Source organism: Nicotiana tomentosiformis, chromosome 4, assembly GCF_000390325.3.
Source record: "Nicotiana tomentosiformis chromosome 4, ASM39032v3, whole genome shotgun sequence".
NCBI classification, from domain to species: Eukaryota; Viridiplantae; Streptophyta; class Magnoliopsida; order Solanales; family Solanaceae; genus Nicotiana; species Nicotiana tomentosiformis.
Window position 1 is genome coordinate 50458176 of NC_090815.1, and position 26597 is coordinate 50484772.

Sequence of the window (26597 nt, forward strand, 5' to 3'; positions counted from 1 at the left end):
TTAACAACCGTTGCCAGAAACCGTTACGACAGAATGTCTATATCAACGGTTGTACAACCGTTGAAAATAACCGTTACAATTGGGTGTCTATTGCAACAGTTTTCAAAACCGTTGCAAACTAACTGTTGTGATATGTCTAATTTCTAGTAGTGTCTACTATTATCACGATTCAAAATCCACCTAGTAATGATGGAACCTAACTCATACATACTAGGTAAGCCAAATAAAGAAAAATATAACTCAAATGAAAGATCATTATAGAAAAGGAACAAAAATAGCTGAATTCCATACAACATCCCAAGGAACGGCAGTACAAGTCATAAGCTACTAAGATTTAGATTTACAAAGCTGGTATGAAAATAAATACAACATTTGTTTAAAACATACATGAACAGAAATACGAATTCTAATCTACTAGAACAAGTGGTAGTTATATCCGAGAAACAGTTTTATCTTCACTACCAGCTTCCGCCATCCACAGCAGCTCAACTCCAAGATCTACACGCAAGGTGTAAAAGTGTAGTATGAGTGCAACCAACCACATGTACTTAGTAAGTATCTTGATTAACCTCGATAAAGTAGTGACGAGGTTCCGAGTCCAGGATACTCACTATATATAACCTGTACAGCTCAATATATATACCTGTACCCAGCAACATTATCAAAGTCTAAACATGAAATACAGGTACCACCAAAAGGTGCACATAGAGAGGATGTGCACAAGTCTCTTAACAGTTTAGCTTATAAAGAACCTATGCATTTGCTATGAGATAACACGTGAAAAATTTCATATAGATAATATATGCACAAGTATTGTACCAATTTAACAGCTCAGCACGTAGAGAAATTATGCGTCTAACATCCTTAAATCATCGAAGCTTGCATATAAAGAAGATATGCATGAAATATAAATTAGTCCGTCCACAGTCGCATATAGAGAAGATATGCATGGAATATCAGGCAATATATCAATAGTTACATATAGATAATATATGCATATTTAAACAAGTCAAGTTACAGGGATCCACATATAGAGAATATATGTATCGTGATTTATCTCATCAAGTAAGCAACATATGGAGAAGATATGCAAAAAGGCATGTACACATCCCAGAGCTAGAATACAGAGAAGATATGTAATGAAAATCATGCACACATCCAAGGAGTTTGCAAATAGAGAGGAGATGCAAAGTTCAGCTAATGATCAATTTTATCAAGATCCACATCAACCAGAAACTCATCAGTATCTCACAACCTGCGCGTACATCGTCAAGAGAGAAAAGTGAGAGGGTGACCCTTGGGGGATGGATCCTTTATCCACATGCTTCACAGACAACTCACATGCTTAATTACTGCACAGACAACTCACGTGCCATAATTATAACCACCGCACAGACAACTCCCATGCTAACAATCCAATTCATCACATAGAAGCATATACAAGAATGCATGTATACCATCAACGGATATCAATCATGTACTCATGGACAGATAAATAACATGCTAAGTTGTATGCTTGTATGAAGTGTACAATTACAGATCCAATCAGATGGCTACACCACAGAATAGCAAATCAAGCCACGGAGTTCACATAGTCATACAAACATATAAAGCATGATAGCAAGAGGCACAATATACAAATCAAGTCATAGTACAACATAAGACTACTCTGGTCATGAATCATGCATAGCTCCCGTACATACGCTAGTCACCTTGCATATATGTCACATGTCACACATTTCAATTAGACAAAGAAGATCATTTTCTAAGGGTTATTCTCACAATAAAATTAGGCGATATACTTACCCCAACAGGGCTAGCCTTCAACAACAAATTGCATACAAATCTCCCTCTAGCCCTCCAATCACGCAGAACCAAACCAATCATCAACCAAGGAAGTCAAACAATGCAATAAGAAGCAATTTCGATCCATAAAACTTTGATCTTTGAAGAATTCCAAAAATGCCTACACGGGCCCACGTGCCCGAAATTCGGGACCAATACCAAATTTTGATGATCCATAACCTGTCAAGTCCAAATATATGATTATATTCCAAAATCGAGTTCAAATCGGTACTCAAATCTCCAAAATACACTCTCTTAAATTGTAAACAAAATCTCAATTTGTTTTTTTAACATTCCATGATTAAAGTGTGTAATGCCATGGGAAATCAACATATCTAATCAAATACAAGAAGAAATTACTTACCCACAAAGTAGTAGTGAAAATCTCCTCCAAAATAGCCTCATACAGAGTTCCAAAACTCAAAATAATAAAAACAAATGGGCTAGAACTTGACTTAAAACCCTCCTAGAAGGCATCCTCACACCTGCGCATACTTAGCTGTAGGTGCGACACCACTTCTACGGAAATAACCTCGCATCTATGAGAAACCTAGAGCCAACCTGACTGCGCATCTTCGCTTCTATGCTCGCGCTTTTGCGAATAAAACTCGCTCCAACAGACACGCATATGCGCAAATAGTCTGCATATGCGGACTTCCCATCCTCCATCCTTCCTGGCAGGTGCAACCACTTCAGCACTTTTGTGACCTCGCACCTGCGCAAGAACCATTGCAGGTACGACATACCAATACCAGACCTGCCATAACACTTTCAAATGGTCCAAAGCCAATCCTAAACACACACAAGGCTCCCGGGACCCCATCCAATCAGATCAGCATGTCTAAATACATTACCCAAACTTATCCAAAAGCTCGAAATATCATAAATAATCTCAAAAGCAAGAATCGAAGATCAAAATCATTCTCTTAACTTTCTAACCTTCAATCTTCGTCGAACGCGTCCGAATCACATTAACATCCCGGGTCACAACCAAACTTTGCAGACAAATTCAAACATACCAAACGAATCTATACAAGGTCTCAAAATCACAATAGGAGTCCAATAACATCGAAGTCAACTCCCGCTCAAATTTATGCACTCTAATTCTTGAAATTACCACTATTCGACAAATAGAGCCAAAAACCATCTAGGAACATCCAAATTCAAATCCGAATATACGCCCAAGTCCAAAATCACCACACGAAATTATTGAAACCATCAAATTTCGATTCCAAGGTTGTTTACTAAAAAGTTAAACCATGGTCAACTCTTTCAACTTAAAACTACCAAAGTGAGAATAACTCTTTTAAATCAACCTCGAACCGCTCAAACATCAAAACCAACCCTGCACGCATATTATAATGCATCATATGAAGTTGCTTGAAGTTTCAAATCATAGAATATATTACCAATACTCAAAACGACCAGTCGAGCCATTACAATTTCGCAACCTCAACTCTGTCTTCAGCTTAGTTATTCAGCAAACCTGATAGTAAACAACATTGCCACGCATTTTTCTAATCGCACACATTCTTCAATGAGCCAACCTTTACTCCCATACTCAAACTCGTACACCCAAGACACCAAGTCATGACAAGACAGATGATCCATGTCATAAAAATAATATAAACTCAACACGAAATAGAAGTTTTAAAAAACAAAACTTGAATAGATAAAAAGTAAATATCTAATATAGAAAACTAGTTAATTTCTAAATCTCTAGCAGCAATGCCAATAATTTATTGCGGCCAAACATACACGTAAATATACGTGATCATCATGCAATTAAGTGATGATTAGAGTGTCGAACCCATAGGGACTTATAAAATAACCATTAACAAGTTTAAATTATCCTAATTATCTACAAAGGAACTAAATCAAGAAGTCTTTGTGTCATGAACCAAAATTCAAAACCGTCGTGATGGTGCCTCAAAAACCGGCTAAGTAAGACATAACATAACAATAAAGAACCAGAATAACGAAATTTATAGATATAGCATATGTCTAAAATCTCAATATGATGAAATACCTCTAACACATGATAAATCCTCCAAAAACTGGTAAATACTTAGTCATGAGCTCTAATAGGGAAATACAAGTATGAAATAACCAACTACCATACAATCGGAAATAAAGACAACAGAACATAAGAAAAGAGACGCCAAGACTCTGGACGAGAATACAGCTCTACCTCATCTCTCGGTACTAGGCTCAACAAGAAACTCCGCAACTAATAACTGGTCCCAGTACCTGGATCTGCACAATTAAGTGCAGAGTGTAGTATGAGTACAACCAACCCAATGTACTCAATAAGTATCGTAACTAAACTCAGTGAGGTAAAAGAAGAAAGAATTATAAATGATACCTGCTATAACATGTGCAATTTCATCAATTAAACAAGTACATAACAATGATGTAATCAGGTCAGAAAGCACATGAAAAAAAACTGTTTGTGTATGGGTGTGTACAATTACTCAAGTTCTGTGTTCAGGCAATGATACAACATAATAAGATGATTTTCACATAAGTCAGAAAATTAACCATGGAAATTGCAAATAAGATGAAATGCAAAGCCAAACAAACACTGGCCAGACTTCCCTCAACTTTTCCATATCCCTACCAAACCACTGATAAGTTTTTCTCAATATCTGCATGTACATCATCAAAAGAGAAACATGAGAGGGTGACCTTAGGAGGATGGATCCATATCCACACGCTGCACGGACAAATCACGTGCTACACGGACAACTCACGTGTTACGAATGTCAACCGCACGGACAACCCATGTGTTGCGCAGACAACTCATATGCTACACGGATAACTCACGTGCCAATAATATCAACCTCTCGGACAACTCATGTGCCAATCAACACAATCCGCCCGGCATGGTCACAGGCTACCAGTCCAGATCATAACTCACAGAAAGAAAATATACAAGAATACATGTATATGATTAATGATTATCAAGTTTCATACTCTTGGACTAGCATAACTAATACGCTATAGTGTAGGCATGTGCAACGTGTGCTATCACAGCTAAAATAGACAATTTCATCATGAAATAGCAATTTACCAGGTTCAATCGGGAAAATAACCTCAATTAAAACTCAAATGTGGTACAAATAGCTCACAAAGGGGTACAAATAGGAGAAAACATCTTAGCTTGAAGATTATCAATCAATTCAAGGCATGTCATAGCCTATGCACTACCCCGGGCATGTAAATAGTACCTCGGTACACGCATATGGGCTCAACCCTACACATATGCTTCATTCATAGCACGTAGCTATCACAAATAATTCAGGCAACTAGTGCATCAACCAAGTTTAGATAACATACTTACCTCAAGCAAGTCAATCACTCCTCTAAAAAGCCTTTCCCACGTGAATCAACCTCTGGACGACCCGAATTTAGCCAAAACAACATAATATAATCAATAAAAGTCAAAGGAATAGAATCCAAATGATAATGCTAAGATCTTTAACCAAAGTCAAAAAGTCAACCCCGGGCACACACCTCGGAATCTGACAAAAATTTACAAATTCCAAACACCCATTCAATTACGAGTTCAACCATACCAATTTCATCCAATTTCGACCTCGATTTGACCTTCAAATCATAAATTTTCACTTTAGGAAGTTTTTTACTAAAATCCGCTTTTTCTTCACTTGTATTCACCAAATATATGATAAAAACTAAGATATAATCATGAATAATAAACAAATCCGAGTCAAAAATACATACCCCCGATACAAATTATGAAAAGCCCCTCCACAATCGCCCAAAACCGAGCTCTACAATTCAAAATATGATATAATACTCTAACCCTCAAAATGAGATTTAAAACATTCTACCCATGTGTTATACATCGTGATCGGGGAAATAGCCTCATGATCACGAAAAACAAAATTTGCCCAGCTGCCAGAACCTCTTACGCAAACACGACAGTCCAGTTGCGAATGCGATGACCATCTTCTCAAAGCAACTCGATCACCGTCCAGGTCTCTCTACTGCGAAGAACAAACACCTGCCACCTATGAGCCTTACCTCCCTTATACGCGAACGCGTCACCCAGCTCGCGTTCGCAGTGAACAACCTGCCTCAAACTTCGAAAATGCGTCCCTCAGCTCGCAAACGCGATGCATAAATCATACCTTCCACCAACTAACTCTATGCAATCGCGCCCTATCTTCGCGATCGCGAAAGATGAAATCAGAAGCACAGAAACCAGAAATCCAACAATTAAGAAAAATGGTCTGAAACCCATACGGAACATCCGAGGCCCCCGGGACCCCGTCCAAACATACTAACATATCCTAAAACACAATACAAACTCTCTCAAAGCCTCAAATCAAATCTAACAACACCAAAACCACGCATCGCACATCGATTCAAGCCTAATAAACTAACGATTTTCCAACTTCTAAAACTAATGTCGAATCATATCAAAACAAACCTACTACAACTCCCGGAACCAAAATCCAAACTAGATATCGACAAAGTCAACTCTCGGTCAAACCCTCAACCTTCCAAACCTTCAACTTTTCAACTTTCGCCAAAAATCATCAAATCAACCTACGGGCCTCCAAATCAATATCCGGATATACGCCTAAGTCCAAAATCACCATACGAAGCTATCAAAACCATCAAATCTCCATTCCAGAGTCGTTTACATAAAAGCCAAACTCCGATAAATTCTTCCAACTTCAGCTTCCAACCTTGGGACTACGTGTCCCAATTCACTCTGAAACCTCCACGAAACAAAACCAACCACCCTGGCAAGTCACATAACCACAAATGAGTATAGAATAAGAAGTAAATAGGGGAACGAGGCTACAATACAAAAAATGACCGGCCGAGTTGTTGTATTCTCCCTCTCTTAAAAAAATGTTCATCCTCGAATGAGTCTAGAATCATACCTGAAGTCTAAAATAGGTGTGGATATTTGCCCCGCATCTTCCTCTCATCCACCCAAGTAGCCTCCTCGGCCGGTTGACCTCTCCAACGAGCTTGTACTGATGCAATATTCTTTGATCTCAACTTTCGAACCAGCCGATCCAAAATGCCCACCGGCTCTACATCATAAGTCATATCCACATCTAACTGAATCATGCAGAAGTCCAACACTTATGACGGATCACCATAATACTTCCAAAGCATAGAAATATGAAACACTAGGTGAACACCCGATAGACTAGGTGGCAATCCTAACTTGTAGTCCACCTCTCCAACTCTCTCAAGCACCTCAAAGAGACCAATATACCAAGGCTCAACTTGTCCTTCTTTGCTAACCTCATCGCACCCTTCATGGGCAAAACTCTGAGTAACACCTTCTCTCCCACCATATATGCAATATCACGAACCATCATATCATCATAACTCTTCTGCCTAGACTATGCTATACGAAGTCGATCCTGAATCAACTTGACCTTCTCCAAGGCATCCTGAACCAAATAAGTACTCAACAACCTAGCATCTCCAGGTTCAAACCAACCAACTAGAGAGTGACACCGCCTCCCATGTAAGGCCTCATAAGGAGCCATCTGAAAACTCAATTGGTAGTTATTGTTGTAGGCAACCTCTGCAAGTGGTAAGAACTGATCCCATGAACCCTGAAAACCATGACACAGGTGTGTAGCATGTCCTCCAATATCTAAATGGTTCTCTCGGACTGTCTGTTTGTCTGAGTATGGAATGATGTACTCAACTTAACCCGTGTGCCTAACTCTCACTGTATTGCTCTCCAAAACTGCGATATAAACTGCGTGCCTTGGTCAGAAATTATGGAAATAGGCACGCCATGCAAGTAGTTAATCTCCCAGATGTAAATCTGAGCCAATCGCTTTGCAGAATAGGAAGTCACCACCGGAATAAAGTGGGCAGACTTTGTCAGTCTATCCACAATAATCCACACTGTGTTGAATTTCTTCAAAGTACATGGGAGCCCAACAATGAAATCCATGGTAATATGCTCCCACTTCAACTCGGGAATGTCAAGTCTATGAAGCAAAAAGTCAGGCCTCTAATTCTCGTACTTCACCTGCTGGTAGTTCAAATACCGAGCCACAAACTCTACTATATATTTCTTCGTTCTTCTCTACCAATAATATTGCCTTAGATCGTGATACATCTTAGCGGCACCCGGATGAATGGAATACCGCGAACTATGGGCCTCCTCAAAAATTAACTCACATAACCCATCCACATTGGGCATACAAATCAGACCCTTTATCCGCAACACCCTATCATCTCAAATAAAAACCTCATTGGCATCACAGTGCTGCACCGTGTCCTTAAGGAAAATCAAATGAGGGTCGTCATATAGACATACCATGATGTACTCATACAAAGAAGAACGAGAAACCACGCAAGCAAGAACCCGGCCAGGCTCCGAAACATCTAACCTCACAAACTGATTGGCCAAAGCCTGACCATCCAATGCTAGTGGTCTCTCACCAACTGAAATATATACAAGGCTACCCATATTGGCCTTCCCGTGATGGTACAAAATGGCCTTCCTGTGATGGTACAAAATGGTGATATCATAGTCTTTTAACAGCTCCAACCACATGTGCTGCCTCATGTTTAGATCCTTTTAATTAAACAAGTGTTGTAGACTCCGATGATCTGTGAATACCTCACAAGACACGCCATAGAGATAGTGCCTCCAAATCTTCAATGTGCAATCACCCTACCCTTCATCATCAAGACACACACGATGCCAATCCACGAAGCATCACAATAAATTGTATATGAACCTGATCCTAACGGCAAAACTAGAACTAGAGTTATGGTCAAAGCAGTCTTGAGCTTCTAAAATCTCTTCTCACACACATAAGACCATTTGACTGGGGCACCCTTCTGGGATAATCTAGTCAAAAGTGCGTCAATGGATGAAAACCCTCCATAAAACGGCGATAATAACCTTCCAAACTCAAGAAGCTTCGAATCTTTGTAGATGAAGACGGTCTAGGCCAACTCTGAACTGCCTCAATATTCTTCGGATCCACCTTAATCCCCTTACTAGATACCATGTGGCCCAAGAACGCCATTGAGACAAAGCCAAAACTCATATATGAAGAATTTAGCATATAACTTCTTCTCCCTCGAGGTCTGAAGCACAATCCTCATGTGCTTCTCATGATCCTCTTGGATGTGTGAGTGCACAAATATCTCGCCAGTGAACACAATGACGAATGAATCAATATATGGCTGGAATACACTGTTTATTAAGTGCATAAAGGCTGCTAGGGCATTGGTCAACCCAAAAGACATCACAAGAACCTCGTAGTGACCATAGCGGGTCTTGAATGCCATCTTCAAAATATAAGAATCCCAAATTTTCAACTAATGATACCCTGACCTCAGATCAATCTTTGAATATACTCTAGCACCCTGAAACTGGTCAAATAAGTCATCAATGTGTGGTAGTGGGTACTTGTTCTTAATTGTAACTTTGTTCAGCTACCTATAATTAATGCACATCCACATAGTACCATCCTTCTTCTTCACAAATAGAACTGACGCACCCCAAGGCAACACACTTGGACTGATGAAGCCCTTATTAATCAACTGTTGAAGTTATTCCTTCAACTCTTTCAATTCCTCTGGTACTATGTGACACGGTTGACTAAAGATAGGCTGGGTACCCAGCACCAGATCAAAATTGTTTTACTAAGCACATATATTGATAAGATATGTGTCATTCGATTAGAATTGAGCTCGTTCATGTTTTGATATGCTCTATGTCTTACTCTTCTATGCTACAATGGGTTGTGGCATGTTGGTTATTAGCACACATGATGCATTTCTGTTTGGGCCTTGAGGCAAAATTCGAGAGAGATAGCTCTTGGGGTGTTGAATGGTTGATTGCGCCTTGGTTATGACTTTTTCGTTTGTGGTATATTGTGCTAAACATTTTGGCATGGTTATGGCCATGCACTTTGTGTGTTTGTTGTTGATTTGTGTATGGTTATTGATTTTGAGCATTATAACTTGAGGTACTTCATGTGGATCGGAGTTTGGATTGGGTCGCGCATCGCTGTGGAGTTATGGTGGGATATGATCCTTTGTGTTTATCTCATATGTTTTGGTTCTTCTTTGGGTGATGGGTCTATAGAAGTGCGCTTGTTGTGGTATCTGTTGAGTTGCGGAACAGTTCTATCATTTGATTCTCTTTTAATTTTTGGGTACATTTGAGTTGTTGCTTGTTTGGTGCACGAATTACGCGGTATATGGCTATAGATGGTATTGGCGTGGCATGTCGGTTGAACAACTTGTACTGGATGAGGTGAGGTTATTGGACCTTGAATGAGGTAAGGTTATTGGATCGCCCATGAGTATTTGTATGGTGAGTTTATACAATGATTTTACGGTTTTGGAATAACTCTTGGCACGTTTAAGGATGAACGTATATTTAAGTGGGGGATAATATAACGATCTGACCGGTTATTTTGTGCATTTGCATTTCGTTCGGTGGTTCGAAGGCATGATTAGCTTCGTATGATGCATTATGACTTGTGTGTTTCATCGGTCTTGGTTTACAAGTAACTCGGGATTGATTTGGAAGAATGGTTCTCAATTTGGAAACTTTAAGTTGGAAGAGTTGATAAAGTTTGACTTTTGTGTATTTGACCTCGGATCGAAGTTTTGTCTATTCCGTTAGGTTCTCATAGTGATTTCGGACTTAGGCGTATGCCCGAATTTGCATTTGAATGTCTCTAGAAGGTTTTGGCACTAATTGGCAAAAATTGGCAATTTAAAGGTTTGGAAACTTTATAGGTTAGACCGGGAGTTTACTTTGAATATATTGGGTTCGGATTTAGGTTTCAGGAGTTGGAATAGGTTCTTTATGTCATTCAGAATTTGTGTGCAAAATTTGAGGTCATTCCGAGTTGGTTTGATATGGTTCAGCACGTGTTTTGGAAGTTGAAAGTTCATTAAGTTTGATTTGAGGTACGATTCGTGGTTTTGATGTTGTTAAGTGTGAGTTAAGGCTTCGAGTAGGTCCATGTTATATTTTTAAACTTGTTGGTATGTTCGGACGAGGTCCCGCAGAGCTCGGGTTAGTTTAGGACAGGTTTCGGACCACGTTGAGTCATTTTGGTCATTGCTAGGTTGGCTGGAATCTGGTGTCATTGCACTTGCGAACTCTTGGGCGCAGGTGCGGAGCCGTAGAAGAAGCAAAGGAGGCGCAGAATCGGAAGTAGTGGCCTGGGATCAGAGTTCGCAAATGCAGAATATTGGATGCAAAAGTGAGTCTTCAGATGCGGACATTATTATCGCAGAAGCGCTTATGGACTGGAGGGCGAGAAGCCGCAGGTGCGGGGCCGAGGGCGCAGCAGCGTGTCTTCCGGAGCTGCCCCTTGAGCACCGAAGTGCAATCGCAGAGGTGGAAGTGGTTCATATAAGCGTCAGGTGCTGAGTTGAGGCTTTCTTGCAAGTGCAATTCATGTACCGGAGAAGTGGCAGTCGCAAATGCGACTTTGTGGCCGTAAAAGAGGATTCGCTGGCAGACTTCTATATATTCAAAGGGTTGGTTCATTTTATCATATTTTGACATTTAGAGCTCGGGTTTAGAAAATTTTGTAGAGGCTTTTCACCACATAGATTGGGGTAAGTATTTTTTACTCAATTTTGATTATATTTCATGATTCCATCTTTGATTTTTGGTATTTAATTGGGGATTTTGAAAGAGAAATTGGGGGGTTTTGTCTAAACTTTCCTAAAGTGAATTGTTGAGTTTTGACTATAGATTCGGAGTTGAATTTAAGTGAAATTAGTATGATTGGACAAGTAATTGAATGGGCTGTCAGAATTTGTGAGTTTTGTCGGGTTCCGAGGTGCGGGCCCAGGGTTAATGTTTTGGGTGACTTTGAGTATTTGATTAAAGATTCGACCTTTATTGTTTGGTTTTATTTCCTTTGGCATTATTTGATGTATTTGAGTTACTTTTGGCTGATTTCGAGTTCAGAGGTTGATTCGCACGGGATGGAATTTCTAGAGTACTGTTTGGCTTGCTTGATATTGGATTTGGCTTGTTCAAGGTAAGTAACATATCTAAACTTGGATTTGAGGGTATTTAACCCTGTGAACTATGTTATATGAGATGTGTTGGGATGACGCACATGCTAGGTAACGGGTGTGTGGGGGTGCACTAGTGTAATCAAGATTCGAGTTGACTTTTAGACTATTACCAGATTTGTTTTGTTGTTATATCAGTATTCTCCCTACTTGTTTGATTATATGAGTTGTGATTCATGTTAGAAATCATGTTTAGGCTATGTGATTATTTAGTTGAAACCTAATGAGACTATTTCTGTTTTGTTGGGCTATCAGATTTAATTGTAATTACACACTCAGTCATGATTCTTTATTTGCATATCATAAGATTTAACTGTAATTACACACTTAGTCATGATTCTTTATTTGCACATAATATCTCAGTCTCTGTTCATTACTCATTGTTACATCACACGTTATTGTTACTTCCCATATGTGGTACTGTTTGGGCTGAGTGATATGAGATTGTGGGCCCTTGAGACATGAGAGGTTGATGACTAAGGTGGCCTGAGAGCCATGTTGAGAGAGCTTTATTTGGACCGGGCTGCATGCGCAGCAGGCCTTATTGGCTTCTTATTATTATTATTATTATTATTATTATTATTTATTTTTATTTATTTTTATTATTATTATTATTATTATTATTATTTTAATTATTATTTATTATTATTATTATTATGTGGATCGGACTGCACATTGCATCAGGCCTTATTGCCTTTATTATTAGATATTGGGCACGATCCTCCCCTCTGAGTCTAACATACTAGCAGAGAGCGCAGGCACAGTGATATATATACATGTGCTTTGGTGAGGGGCATTGATGTCAGACACTCATACAGTGCTAAGTGATTGTGTGGGTGTGTGATGAAGTGGGCAGTGAGTCAGGCACCTTGAGTGAGCAAAGGGTGAGAGTAATTGAGGTTATCACTATGAGATCATTAACTTGGCATTTATATCTGACATATAGGAATATATATGCATTTTCCTCATGCTAGACAATAATATGACATTTGATTACATGATATGTATATTTGATATGCAGACATAAAGATATAATTTCCTTACGCTATTGGGTAAACGAACAGTCATATCTGATGTTGTAAATTGGAAAACACAGACCTTTTTGATAAACACATATTTAAATGGATTTATGTGGTAAGATTTGGTATTTGAGTGTTATCTTGAAAACATGTCTATTTTTTTCGTAGCTGTGAACGAGCTGAGCATAATGCCTTTTAAGTTATTCACTTTTACTGTCTTCATTACATTATCACGAGTGTTATTGGCTGTTGGTGTTGGACTTTGACCATCTTTCGAGCTCGTCACTACTTTCAACCTAAGGTTAGGTTTGTTATTTATTGAGTACATGGGGTTGGTTGTACTCATACTAAACTTCTGCACCTTGCATGCAGATCTTGGAGCTAATGTTGCTATGCATGGTAGGACATGACATTGAAGATATACCTTCTCTCTGAATATAGATGCCACTTGTCCTTGGTAGCTTTAGTTTTGCTAATCTGTTTATGTATATTTCGAACAAATATTGTATTCATTTCGTACCAATTGTGTAAAATCTAAGTCTTAGAAGCTCATGATTTGTACTACCAATACTTGGAATTTTGTATAGAAATTCAGATATTTCATTTAATTAGTTCATATTTATCTTCTTTGAAAATTGTGAAATTGTTGTTTAGCTTACCTAGCGGGTTGGGTTAGGTGCCATCACGACTAGTGAATTTTGGGTCATGCGAATATCCAACCGTATCACTTCATCCTTACACAAATAGCAATATTTAATCGTATCATGTTGCCCTGACACAAATTGCAATATCCAAGCGTATCATGCCGCCCTGACACAGATCACAATATCCAACTATATCGCTCTGCCCTAACACAAATTACAATATCCAACTGTATCGCTTTGCTCTAACAGGAATCACAATATCCAACCGTATCTCTCCATCCTGACACAAATCACAATATCAAACTGTGTCGCTCCGCCCTAAAAAAATCACAATAACAATCGCACGACAAAAACCTCGTGCAATTATCCAAACAATCTTCTTATCATGTCCACATGTGCCCCAATAATCACAAAATAATAATGTCAAATTTTATCAAAATATAAGCTCACAATTTATCTACAAGGTGCACAAGAAATATGACAACAATAAAAATGCAGATGTTTGTTCAACATATAAAGCATGACTACGCATAAATCAATTGAAAAGATCATGTTCATGAAATCACAAAGCGATTAAGCATGTTTCATATAAAATACATCCTAAAATTAAGGCATATTAATAGCCTTAGGTCTAATACAGTCATAAGACACAAATAGCACCCATGTATTCGCTCGTCACCTCGTGTACATACCTCTTTTCATATAACACGAATAACAATTAAGGCCAAATCCTAAGGGGTATTCCCCCTACAAGGTCTGGCAAGATACTTACCTCAGACAAGCCAAATCAATATTCTAAAAAGCCCTTTCCTCTCAAATCAGCTTCCAAACGGGTCAAATCTATCAAAAAATAACTCAATATCATCAAACACGGTTGTAGAAAATAATTCCAAGTAATAAAATTCTGATCTTTATCAATAATAAAAAATTCAACAAAAATTTCAACTCGGGCGTGTCTTCGAAAAACCGACAAAAGTAACAAATTCCGATAACTCATTTGAATACGAGTCCAACCATATAAGGTTTATCCAAATCCGACTCTGAATAGTGTTCAAATATCTATTCTTCTTTTTTAAAAAGTGTTGCCAAAACCCTTAATTTTTCTCATGTAGATTCACCAATCAAATGCCAAATTCAAGGATGGAATCCTGAATAATAATCAAATTCGAGTAAAAAAATACTTACCTCAATTCAAGTAGTAAAAATTGCATCAAGGATGATATCATAAAATGAACTCAAAGTCTGAAATATAAGAACTTAAAATATCGGCCCAGCGATACACTACGCGAACGCGAAGCTCAACCCTGCATTGACCGAAAATTACCCTTCGCGGGTGCGGTCTAGAACCCACAAACGCGATGCACAACCTCCACTGGCCTACTCGGCGTGACGACTGGTCCACGAACGCAAAGGCCAAAAGCCTTACGACCCTAGCTTACCTTCCCTCTACGGGAACGCCCCAGATCGCGAACGCGAAGGCCACTTCCCACCAAGCTACGCAAACGCGACACTCCCATCGTGAATGTGAAGAGCATCAAAAGACACTGCCCCAAATAGCCTTCATGATTGCGAGGCACACCATGAGAAATTCAGCAGTTCCAAACTTCACCAAAATGATCTGAATCTCATCCAAAACTCACACGAGGCCCTAGGGACCCCATCCAATCGCACCAACCTGCCTCAAAATATAACACAGACCTACTCGAGACCTTAAATCACATAAAATAACATCAAAATCATGAATCGCACCTCAATTCAAGCTTAATGAACTAATCCAAAATTTTTGAATTCCAAACTTACGCTGAACAAGTCTAAGCAACTCGGAATGAACACAAATTTTGTACACAAGTCATAAATCACCATATGAACCTATTCCAAGGTTATGAATCCCAAAGAGATATCGATAACCACAAAATAAACTATAGGTCAAACCAATCAACTCTCCAAACCTTCAATGTTTAAACCTTCGGCAATTAGCCTCAAAATAATCTAGGAACATCGGAACCCAAATTTGGATATATACCCAAGTCCAAAATCACCATCCGGACGTATCAGAACTATCAAAATATCGATCCGATATCAAATACACAAAAGTCAAACTTAGTCAACACTTCCAACATAAGCTTCCAAGCTAGGAACTAAGTGTTCCAATTCAATCCAAAACCTTCTAGAAACAAAACCAACCATCCTCGCAAGTCACATAACAACAAATACACATACGGGATGCATCAAATGGGAAAACGGAGCTCAAATATACAATACAACCGGATGGATCGTTACAGTATCCATATCGAAAAAATTTAAACCATCTTTTCATTACTAGTGAAACCTTACCAATGGAACAAGCTTGTGAATGTTTTTGTTGCATGTTTTTTCTTACTAAGTTTGGTTTAAAACTAATATACCAAAAAGAAATAAACTAAAAGGAATAAAATATATTAATGGATGTATGCTCAAGTGCTCTATTTTCTTAAATAATTCCCATTTTGTTCATATTTTTCCCGTCAAAGAAAAGACTACAATACCCTTAAACAATATAAAAAATCTAAGGATACCTCTAAATATTTAATAATCAGTCAAATCAAACCAATTTTGATGGTGGCAAACTGTTGGTGGAAGGGGTATTTGAGACGAAAGACTTATACGGTGTGTGCTCCTGTGAGAATATATTTATTAAGTAGAGCATATAAATTGGTTATACGAGATTGAAGTTACACTGGTTGATAACTCTGGTGAGATACAAACCTTCCTACAACCAGTAGAATATGAACAAGTTCCGGATTTTTGCTTCTTTTGCAAGATGCAAGGTCACTCTGATGCAGAATGTAGGATGCAACAGTCTAAAGAGCCAATCTAGGCTCAGTCTAAGGATGGAAAATTGAAAGAGACAGTCCGAATCGATGACGAAAAGAAGCAAGAGTGGGTGGAAGTTACAAATTCCAAAAAATATTCGGCTGAAAAATTTAAGAAGAATGCTAAAGAGACACAAGATGCTACGTAGAATACTACAGATCCCTTGAAACTAAGCAATGAGTTCAGTCTTATGGAGGTCATGGATACAGAGAATCATGAAGGAGAAGAAGACTCACTGATGCAAGGCGCTAAAGAAGGGTTGTCAAAGCGGCGATGGATCAGACCTCACTGTTAACGAGCACAAATATTGTTGAGATGATTACAACAAGACACAAGAGAGGGAAGAAGAGTAAAAACAGGGAACTGAAGAAGTATAAAATTAAAAAAAATCAAAAAAGGGGATGAAGAATACAACTAAAGTGGCAGAACATGTGGAAGAACAGTTTCACGCAGCTGGACATGAACTAGTCAATGTCACTAAGAGCCAGACGGATAAATTAGCATCTAAAAAAAGACAAAGATTCAAGTCCAGGATTGGGTTACATGATATTCCAGAAGCAAATCTGTCGGAGCCTAACAGCGGAGGTATTGCTTTTACAACATTGAACATAAATAATGAAGGTTCACCTAAAGCGAGCCAAAAGAATAAACTAAATACCGAACTCGAGATTGAAGTGCAAGTTACGACTCCTGGTATGTACTCAAAGATGGGAACAGGAGTGCCGAAAAGTAATGGGGCATGAAACACAACTGAAGCACAATTAGAAACTAGGAAAATTGGAAACTACCTGGATGAGGATATGCATCAATTACAGGAGGTGGATGTTGAGGTCAGATCCAATGATGAATATGTGAGACGACCTCACAGGGCATTGGACTTTGATGGAGGAGATTCATCACAGAGCGTACAGGATAGGATTACAAAGTTTAATAATTTATGCCTTAGAGGAGGCCAAGGTGCAGGTGAGTCTACGACATAGCGAAATTCATCCAAAGCTCCAAAAACAAATAAGAAGAAGTCAAAAAACCAAGCCCCTAATGTTTCCCATGATTAGTAAATTGTCATGGAATATTAGGGGCATGAAGGCCAAAAAAGCATCCGAGAGACTAAAACTCTCAAGACGCAACATAATCTCACATTTATTGCATTACAGGAACCCATGACTAAATCTTCTAAAATTGGAAGATTTCAATTCCAGCTCGAGGTTCAACATAGTTACTATAAACTCAATAATAAAATATGGTTGTTCTGGACAGACGACCATGTTGTGAACATCTTGGAAGACACTGAACAACAGGTAACATGTACGATTAGCCATCACATGAGTCATGCACCTTTGCTTCTGACAGTTGTATATGCAAAGTGTAAAGCTCATCAGAGACAAAAATTATGGACTGAATTCACAACAATAGCAGATAGAGTTCAAGGAGTGTGGGGAGTAGTAGGATATTTCAATGTGATCACATATACGATGGAGAAGGAGGGAGGCAGACCCTATCGAATAGAAAAGAGTATTGATTTTTTATCTTGTATCGACGAGTGTGGATTACAAGATGCAGGATTTTGTGGCCCTAGGTATACATGGAGTGATAATAAAGGAGCATCTAAAACTATATGGAAGAGGCTCGACAGACTCTTGTTTAATATAGAATGGTCGGATGAATTTTCAAAAACTTCAGTGGAGCATCTAGCAAGAGTTTGCTCATACCATGCACCTCTTCTAATCAATTTGAAAAAAGCTTCTACAATGCGTCCTAAGTATTTTAAATTCCTAGATTTTGGAATAAAAGTAAATATTTCTTATCTGTAGTGACTGAGGAGTGGCAGGAGACAGTTCAGGGCAATGCTCTATGGACGCTACATCAGAAGTTAAAAAGAGTGAGTAGAAGATTGAGTGTATGGTCGAGGCAAGAATTTGGTGACATATATGAGGAACCGAAAAGGCTTGAAAAGCAAATAAATGACCTTGAGACAATGCATATTTTTTATACTACACCTGCACATAGAGCAGAGCTAAATGAAGCAAAGGCGAAGTATGTGAGGTTTTTAAAAATACAAGAAGATGTGCTAGTACAGAAAGCAAAGGCTCAATGGCTGGAGGAAGGTGACAGAAATACTGCATACTTTCATAGTATAATAAAAGAACGAAGAAAAAGATTATCCATACTGAAAATATAAGATGATGATGGGCAGTGGAGAGAGGGAGAGAGTCAAATGGCAGAAGCAGCTATAGACCACTTTCAGAAGATTTTTAATCATGGAGTAGCCTCAGATGACTTCTCTGTACTAGAATGCATTAATCCAAAATTATCCGAGGAGGATAATGAGATGCTAACTACTTTGCCGACCTTGCAGGAAACCAAAGATAGTGTATTTTTCATTGATCCTACTAGTGCTCCAGGACCAGATAGACTGAATTCTCTATTTTTTCAGAAGTGTTTGCCAATTTGCAGAAGATGTGCATAATGTTGTACTGGAGTTCTTTAATGGGCAACTATGCCTAGATTCTTCACTCATACTTGCTTAGTCATGCTACCGAAGGTTGAATTCCCACAGAAGTTGTCAGACCTCAGACCAATCAGTTTATGTAATGTGACTAGTAAGATAATATCCAAGATTTTAAATGCGAGGGAGGCAGATATCTGAGAACATAATGTTGGCGCAGGAAATCATAAGTGGCATCCAAAATCCCCAGAGATGCGGTAACGTTGTTGTGAAACTTGATATGGCCAAGGTATACGATAGAGTATCGTGGAAATACCTTTATCAAATGATGAGGAAACTAGGATTTTCATAGCAATGGGTAGGTTTGATTTGAAGGCATATATCATGTAACTAATATTCGATTATTGTTAATGGCCAGAGACATGGTTTCTTCAAGTCGGAGAATGGCTTAAGGCAGGGGGACCCTATCTCACCCTCATTATTTGTTATCACTGGCGAGCTTTTGTCTACACTATTGAACAATTTACATAATAATAGAGACTTTACTAGTTTCTATATGAATAGAAGGGGACCGCAGGTGAATCACCTATCATTTGCAGATGATATTATTTTATTCTCTAGTGGTAGAAAGAAAACAATCAAACTATTGATGAATACATTGGCTACCTATGAGGATACATCTGGTCAATTAGTAAATAAGACCAAAAGTTGTTTCTTATTGGCTCCTGGTGTGATGGACAGCATGGGTACCAGAATAGCAAGATGGACTCGAATGCAACAACAAAGTTTTCCAATTAAATATTTGGGATGTCCATTATTTGTCGGAAGACAGATGATTTCCTATTACTCTGAGATGATTAGCAAGGTAACTAGCAGGATAAGAGGCTGGCATACCAGGTTGTTATCTCCAGGGGTGAAGCGATTTTGATTAAACATATACTCATTGCTCTCCCTGTGCATTTGATTTCAACAGTACAACTTCCTAAGGGGGTACTAGTTCAAATTGAGAAACTCATTGCCAAATACTTTTAGTGTTCAGCGGATGGGACAGATAGGCACCATTGGATTTCTTGGTCTAATCTTTGTTACTCACATGTGGAAGGCAGAGTTAACTTTAGGTCGTTACATGATACTTGCAAAGCATTTTCTGCCAAGACATGGTAAAAATTAAGGACCGGTAATTCTTTGTGGAGGGAGTTTATGATGTCCAAATATTGTGGAAAATATCACCCTGTAATAAAGAAACCAGGTAAAGGGGCATCACACACCTGGAAACAGTTATGCAAGATTAAAGATAAAGTAGAGGAACAACTAGTGTGGCTAGTGGAGGGTGGCAATGTCTCTTTTTGGTATAATAATTGGACATCACTTGGTCCACTCTGTAATTTTCTAGGGGAAGAAAATAGACCGAGATATAAAGTTGAGAGAGGTTTTCATAAATGGTGAATGGCATGAAGAAAATACTGGATTAATATGGCCGGATGCGGTCAAGATTGCACTATTGAATGTGAATTTAGAATTATATCCTGGCAAGCCTGACATACCAATATGGTCACCAGATAGCAGAGGTGAATTCACAATATCATCTGCATGGGGCATATTTAGACAAAGAAGGGGCATCTCAACTACGGATTCTAAGATATGGCATAGAGCAGTTCCTTTTAAAATGGCTTTCCCCACTTGGAGAGCTATCTATGGTAGATTACCTACGGATGAGAGAGTTGCCAGGATGGGTTTTGCACTGGTAGCTAGGTGTTTCTGCTGCAGGACACCATCTGCAGAAACTACTGAGCATTTATTTTGCTCGGGAGCTTTTGCAAAATCCGTGTGGGCTAATTTTTGTGCTCCTTTTGGTATTGATTGCAGGAATACTCAGTTGTTACAACTGCTACTTTCATGGTAGAAGATCAGAGTGTTAAACACAATTGCTTCTTTTATTACCAAGGTGTTACCACATATCATGGGAATTGTGGAGGTCTAGATGTGCAAGCAAATATGAAGCGGAGCTCCCTTCTATCCACAGAGTTATTTCCATGATTTTCTTCAACCTTTCATGTATAGTCAAACAGAAGTTTGGCCAGCTTCAAATGGAAATGACATGGGAAAGGCTACAAAGTATTTTTGATCAACCGATTAACCACAGAATGTATAAAATGGTGAGATGGTCAAAACCTCCTCCTACGTATTTCAAGATTAACAGCGATGGAAGTTGTGTAGAAGGGAATTGTGGGGTTGGAGGAATAATCAGGGATTGCAATAGAGTTTTCATCATGGAATACTCCATCTACCTCGGGCCAGGGACGAGCAATTGGGCGAAGGGACAAGCCATGTTGTTTGGATTACAGCAGTGTTTAGTAAGGGGATTTGACAAAATTGAAGTTGAAGCTGACTCGAAAGTGTTGGTATCTGCCGTCAATGAGGAATCAGAGAATACTTCAAACTATCGACAAAATCAAGAGAATCGTGCGTGAACAAAGAGCAAAGGTTAAACATTGTTATAGAGAAGCTAACAAGGTCGCAGATAAATTGGCATCCATCAGTCATATACATCGGCAGCGTATAATATTTTTTGAATTTTTTGGTGTGTCAAAGCAAATTAGGGGACTTCTTCAATTGGACAAATGGAACTGGCCTCATTTAGAATCAGGCAAATGAAAGCTTCGAAAATCCACTTTGAGCCACCTTGAAGAGTAGCAGCATGTAGTAGTAGAAGTAGTCATTTTTTTATGCAATTCTTAACACCCAGTCATAGAACAACTGTTCAGGTTCTCAAATACTATGAAAGGGTCAGGTATTATGTCCCCCTTTTCTCAAATGTATCCAGTTTTAAGACCACGCAGGAATAACGTAGGGATCGTTGATTTAATTATAAAAAAAAAATAGAGCATATATAAGACAAATAGTACAAATTAAGCGGGTTATTCGAATATTTTCCCTTATTTAATAGAAATGATGCAAATTAGTTTTGACCGTATAATTTCACAACTGAATAATTTAACGTCTACAATGCCATACTAATTTAGTTATGAGATTGCAACTCATTTGGCAAATCAAATTTGAGTTGCTAGCTTTAAATATCTCTCCTACAGCTTTCAATAATTAATCACAAGTCTCTTAAAGAAATTTTAGTAGTACAATTGGTTGAGTATGAGAACTTTTATTTTGTTAGTGGTTCGACTCCTTTTTTGGAGATTTGATTCCCATCTTGTACTTCCCTCCCAATTTCCCCTTCCCCTCCTCCTAAGTATAATAAAAAAAAAATTGAGATCACAAATCTCTTGTCTGTTGCTGAACAAATACCAAACCACAAGGTCCAATGACCATAGTCGGTGCCCCATGTGGGAGATTGTTCAAAGTTTACGATATCCGGAGAGGACTTTATGGAAGTTACTGCAAAATATTGAATTACATTAAATGTTTGAGCTACAATCATCACTTTTTACATCTATATATTTGGGAATAAGCTTTGTAGGAGTGACTGCTTATCTTTATCAGCTTCTCTGATTCATTACACATACTTCTCTTAGTACTTCGTCTTCCTCGTGTATCAGTACTTGTATTATTTCATGGTGAATAATGTGGAGCTTCTCCATGAGTATCATCCGTCCTTACCGAAAGAAAATTGGTGGCGAGATAACACTGTCTGTCAAATAAATGGTTTTTGGTTTCTTCCTAAATTTGTGCCAAGCACTTTTCGTGTTCTTAATGAGTTCAAACCACTTAATAATGATGTAATATTAGCATCCTTTCCAAAAACTGGGACGACATGGCTTAAATCTCTTCTTTTCTCCATCATCTATCGATCCTCCAAAGAGTCATTAGTCAACCACAATCCCCACGAGCTTGTTCCTACGCTTGAGGTCCAAGTCTTTGGAAGAACTGGACCATCTCCAATTGCAATTGACAATATAGATTCAAGGAGGCTCTTCTCTACCCATATTCCTTACCAGCTTATAGGCAAAACTCTTGATTCATCTGACTGTCGAGTTGTTTACATTACACGAAACCCTAAGGATACACTGGTATCAATGTGGCATTTCACAAATAAATGGAAGAACGTAGAAGATGGGCCATGGCCCATTGAAGAAGCCATAGAGAAATTTTGTGCTGGAATATTTCCTGGTGGACCTTATTATGACCATGTTACGGGATTCAAAGCGGCAAGCTTAGAGAAACCTGAAAATATTTTCTTTATAACTTATGAGGAGCTATTTACTGACACAAACACTCATGTCAAGAGATTGGGTGAGTTTCTAGGATGCCCATTTGATAAAGAGGAGGAAGTAGAGGAGGTTGTGAAGAGTTGCAGCTTTGACATTCTGAGTAGCCATGAAGTGAACAAATCTGAAGATTTTCCTTCTTGGTTTCAAGTTCCCTATAATTCTTTCTTCAGACAAGGTGTAGTTGGGGATCATAAAAACTACCTGAATGCTATGACAATTGAGCGTATTGATGCATTGACAAGAGATAAGTTTCATGGAGCTGGTTTCATATATGGCATTTAGTATTTTGTGTTAGGATTTTTTCCTGGAATTCTAATGTATTAGGACTCTCTTTCTTGAAGGAAGGAGAAAAGATTCTTAAAAGGAATAAATCTCCTTCATATGCCTTATTCTTTTCTCGGAGGAGAATTTTGTACTTCTATAAATTAATGTTTTCTTCTCACAATAGCATCCACAATGTAGTCATTAAAGAGTCTTGTTTATGAGAAGATTTTTCTCTAAATAGTTTTTATATTTTTATACTATTGACCAAACTCCATTATAATATCATATTTTAGTATAATTATTTTTTTGTCTGATTTATCGTACACCAATTTTGTATTGTTAGCTTCCGCATGCACCATGTTATTTCGATCCCAAGATTTTGTTCTCTTTTAGGACTCATGCAAAGTCCAGCTTGGAACCTACTTGTACATGTTGAAATGTGAACAATATAAACTTGTTTCCATTTGTTTGCTTACCCAGAATTCGAGTAACAATTAAACTTATTTAGTGGTTTCAAGGATACGTGATTTAATCCAATACCAATTAATAAACAAGGAATTAAATAGATAATGTGAATAATAAAATAAATCAAACCAGTGTTCTAGCAGTGCTTTCGACTTCGATTCGAGATGGTCTCGAGGTTGGGTAACAAGAACAATAGAGAACAGAAAATAAACAGTGATGAACAGTAATGGATAGTAAGTGAAATACAGAGCAGCGTTTGTATATTTTTTAGTGAATCAATGTCCTGCTTACAAATGAATGGGGTGCCTCTTTATATAGTAGAGGAATCCTAAATAAGGTACAATTCTAATAACGGAAACAAATCCCATGATTGGTGTCAATAACCGCTTGATTTGATCTGTTCCGGTATTTACGTCGAGATCTTCGATCGGTTGCTAATATTTCGCCATTCCGTTACTATGCCTTACTCGAAGTCGGTCATGCTCGGTCTCGATCTTCAGCGAACACTTCGATCCTCATGATCCATATTCTGCCATTGAGCTCGAGCCTGGTTTATTACGAGCTTCCTCTCGAGGCAGCTCCTCGTGCCTATGAAATTGGACATGCCCGATTTCAACCGTATACATACATGTATTAAAGTATGAACATATTGATGTACACTGAAAGGTACAATGTCTAGTAGTGTCATCCATGTACCTTGAAAGATGTGTGATGTGGACTTAGTTATTATGTTTACATGTAGTGTAGGCTAGATACATGAAATATTTCTCTTATAAATAGCCATGTATTCCTAGCTATTTGGAGCAAGTCAAGTTGAATAGAAATCATCATTTTCTCCACTTTCTTATTTGTGAGTTTTGAGTGTTCTTTTGTGTTGTATTGCTCTCTCAAAGTTTCTCACAATACACCTATCAAAACAAATATCGTCGTAATGGAAAATCTGTTGTGAGGTCCCATGTTAGAATGTTTAGTGTTTGAATTTTGATCATCGAGTACTTTGGTTGACTTCCCTTAAATGGTGGAGCATTTTCAGTATTAATAGGCATATGAGAAAGTTGATATATGGAAGCCCTAACTGTTGTTGGCTTTTATCTTTAGAGTGAATTTGCTCTTCATAGATGTGTCAAGCGTTGCAATTTAATTTAGCCACCTATCATAGTATCTCTCCATTTCCTTCAATTAGACATTGAATGTCTTACTAGTATCCGCTTATCAAATCAAGGACACGATTTAGTTGGTTAACTAAAGCCTTCAACCGAAGTTTAATATTTATCTCTCTTCCCATCTATTCTCCCTTGGCTGCAAGACTGGAATACTGTTCCCAACCTCTAAAATTCCTGCTCTTTTCGTCTCTATGTTGTCTTTGCTAATGGATGCCAGACGAATAGGCCTTTCCTCCAAAATGTCTCAAGAAGACAAGCAAAGGTTGCCTTTGGGTTATGAATTATTACGAAACAAATGTTATATAGTGGATTCGGCCATTTTGGCTCTGGGCACTCAGCCCATTTTTATTTCTCCATACTGTATGGCCCCGCCAGAGTTGAAAGAATTGAAGGAGCAGTTGCATGATTTTCTTGATAAGGGCTTCATTAGACCTGGTGTCTCGCCCTGGGGTGCGCCTGTATTGTTCGTGAAGAAGAAGGATGGATCGATAAGGATGTGCATAGATTATCGGCAGTTAAACAAAGTCACCATCAAGAACAAGTATTCATTGTTGAGGATTGATGATTTTTTTGATCAGCTTCAGGGTGCCAAGGTATTTTCGAAGATTGATTTGAGGTTGAGCTACCATCAGTTGAGGATTAGCGCATCCGATGTCCCTAAGACAGCTTTTCGGACTTGATACGGGCATTATGAGTTTCTAGTGATGTCTTTTGGGTTGATAAATGCCCCAACAACATGTATGGATCTGATGAACCGAGTGTTCAAGCCTTATTTGGACTCCATTATGATTGTTTTTATTGATGATATCTTGATCTACTCCCGCAGTCGAGAGGAGCACGAGCAGCATCTTCGGATTGTACTTCAAACTCTAAGAGACAGCCAGTTATATGCTAAGTTTTCAAAGTACGAGTTTTGATTGGATTCGGTCACTTTCTTGGGGCACGTTGTATCAGCAAAGGGCATTCAGGTAGACTCTAAGAAGATTGAGTCAATTCAGAACTGGCCTAGACCCACTTCATCCACGAAGATCCGAAGTTTCTTGGGATTGGCGGGTTATTACCGTCGGTTTGTAGAGGGATTCTCATCTATAGCAGCCCCGTTGACCAGGTTGACCCAGAAGGGTGCCCCGTTCAGATGGTTAGACGAGTGTGAGACGAGCTTTCAAAACCTCAAAACTGCTTTGACTACAACGCCGGTATTGGTGTTGCCCACAGGTTCAGGATCTTATACGGTATATTGTGATGCATCCCGTGTTGGGCTCGGTGCAGTATTGATGCAGGATGGTAGGGTTATTGCATATGTGTCACGGCAGTTGAAAGTTCATGAGAAGAATTACCCTATCCATGACTTAGAGTTGGCAGCCATTGTTCATGCGCTGAAGATTTGGAGGCACTATCTTTACGGCGTGTCGTGTGAGGTTTTTACGGATCATCGGAGCCTACAGTATTTGTTCAAGAAAAAGGTCTCAATTTGAGACAGAGGAGGTGGTTTGAGCTATTGAAAGACTATAATATCACCATCTTGTATCATCCCGGGAAGGCCAATATGGTGGCCGACGCTTTGAGTAGAAAGGTAGCGAGTATGGGCATCC

The 26597-nt window shown here is 38.6% G+C and overlaps 1 protein-coding gene and 1 long non-coding RNA gene across 3 annotated transcripts; one reads left to right on the plus strand and one right to left on the minus strand.

Annotated features, from left to right (window-relative positions):
* Window positions 1–282: 282 nt before the first annotated feature.
* LOC117279965 (uncharacterized) lies at window positions 283–20043 on the minus strand. Of its 2 annotated transcripts, XR_011415389.1 has the most exons (5): window positions 19785–20039; window positions 14364–14431; window positions 4037–4101; window positions 1807–2025; window positions 283–643 (listed from the first exon to the last, which is right to left on the minus strand). It is a non-coding gene; the product is annotated as an uncharacterized lncRNA (long non-coding RNA). The 2 variants fall into 2 exon arrangements; XR_011415388.1 differs by having other exon boundaries at window positions 1807–4101; window positions 19785–20043.
* Window positions 20044–22390: 2347 nt separating this feature from the next.
* LOC104109854 (cytosolic sulfotransferase 5-like) lies at window positions 22391–23497 on the plus strand. Its single transcript, XM_009619223.4, has one exon. It carries the CDS (start codon window positions 22457–22459, stop codon window positions 23393–23395), a length of 939 nt encoding a protein of 312 aa, XP_009617518.1. The 5' UTR covers window positions 22391–22456; the 3' UTR covers window positions 23396–23497.
* The last annotated feature ends 3100 nt before the right edge of the window (window positions 23498–26597 follow it).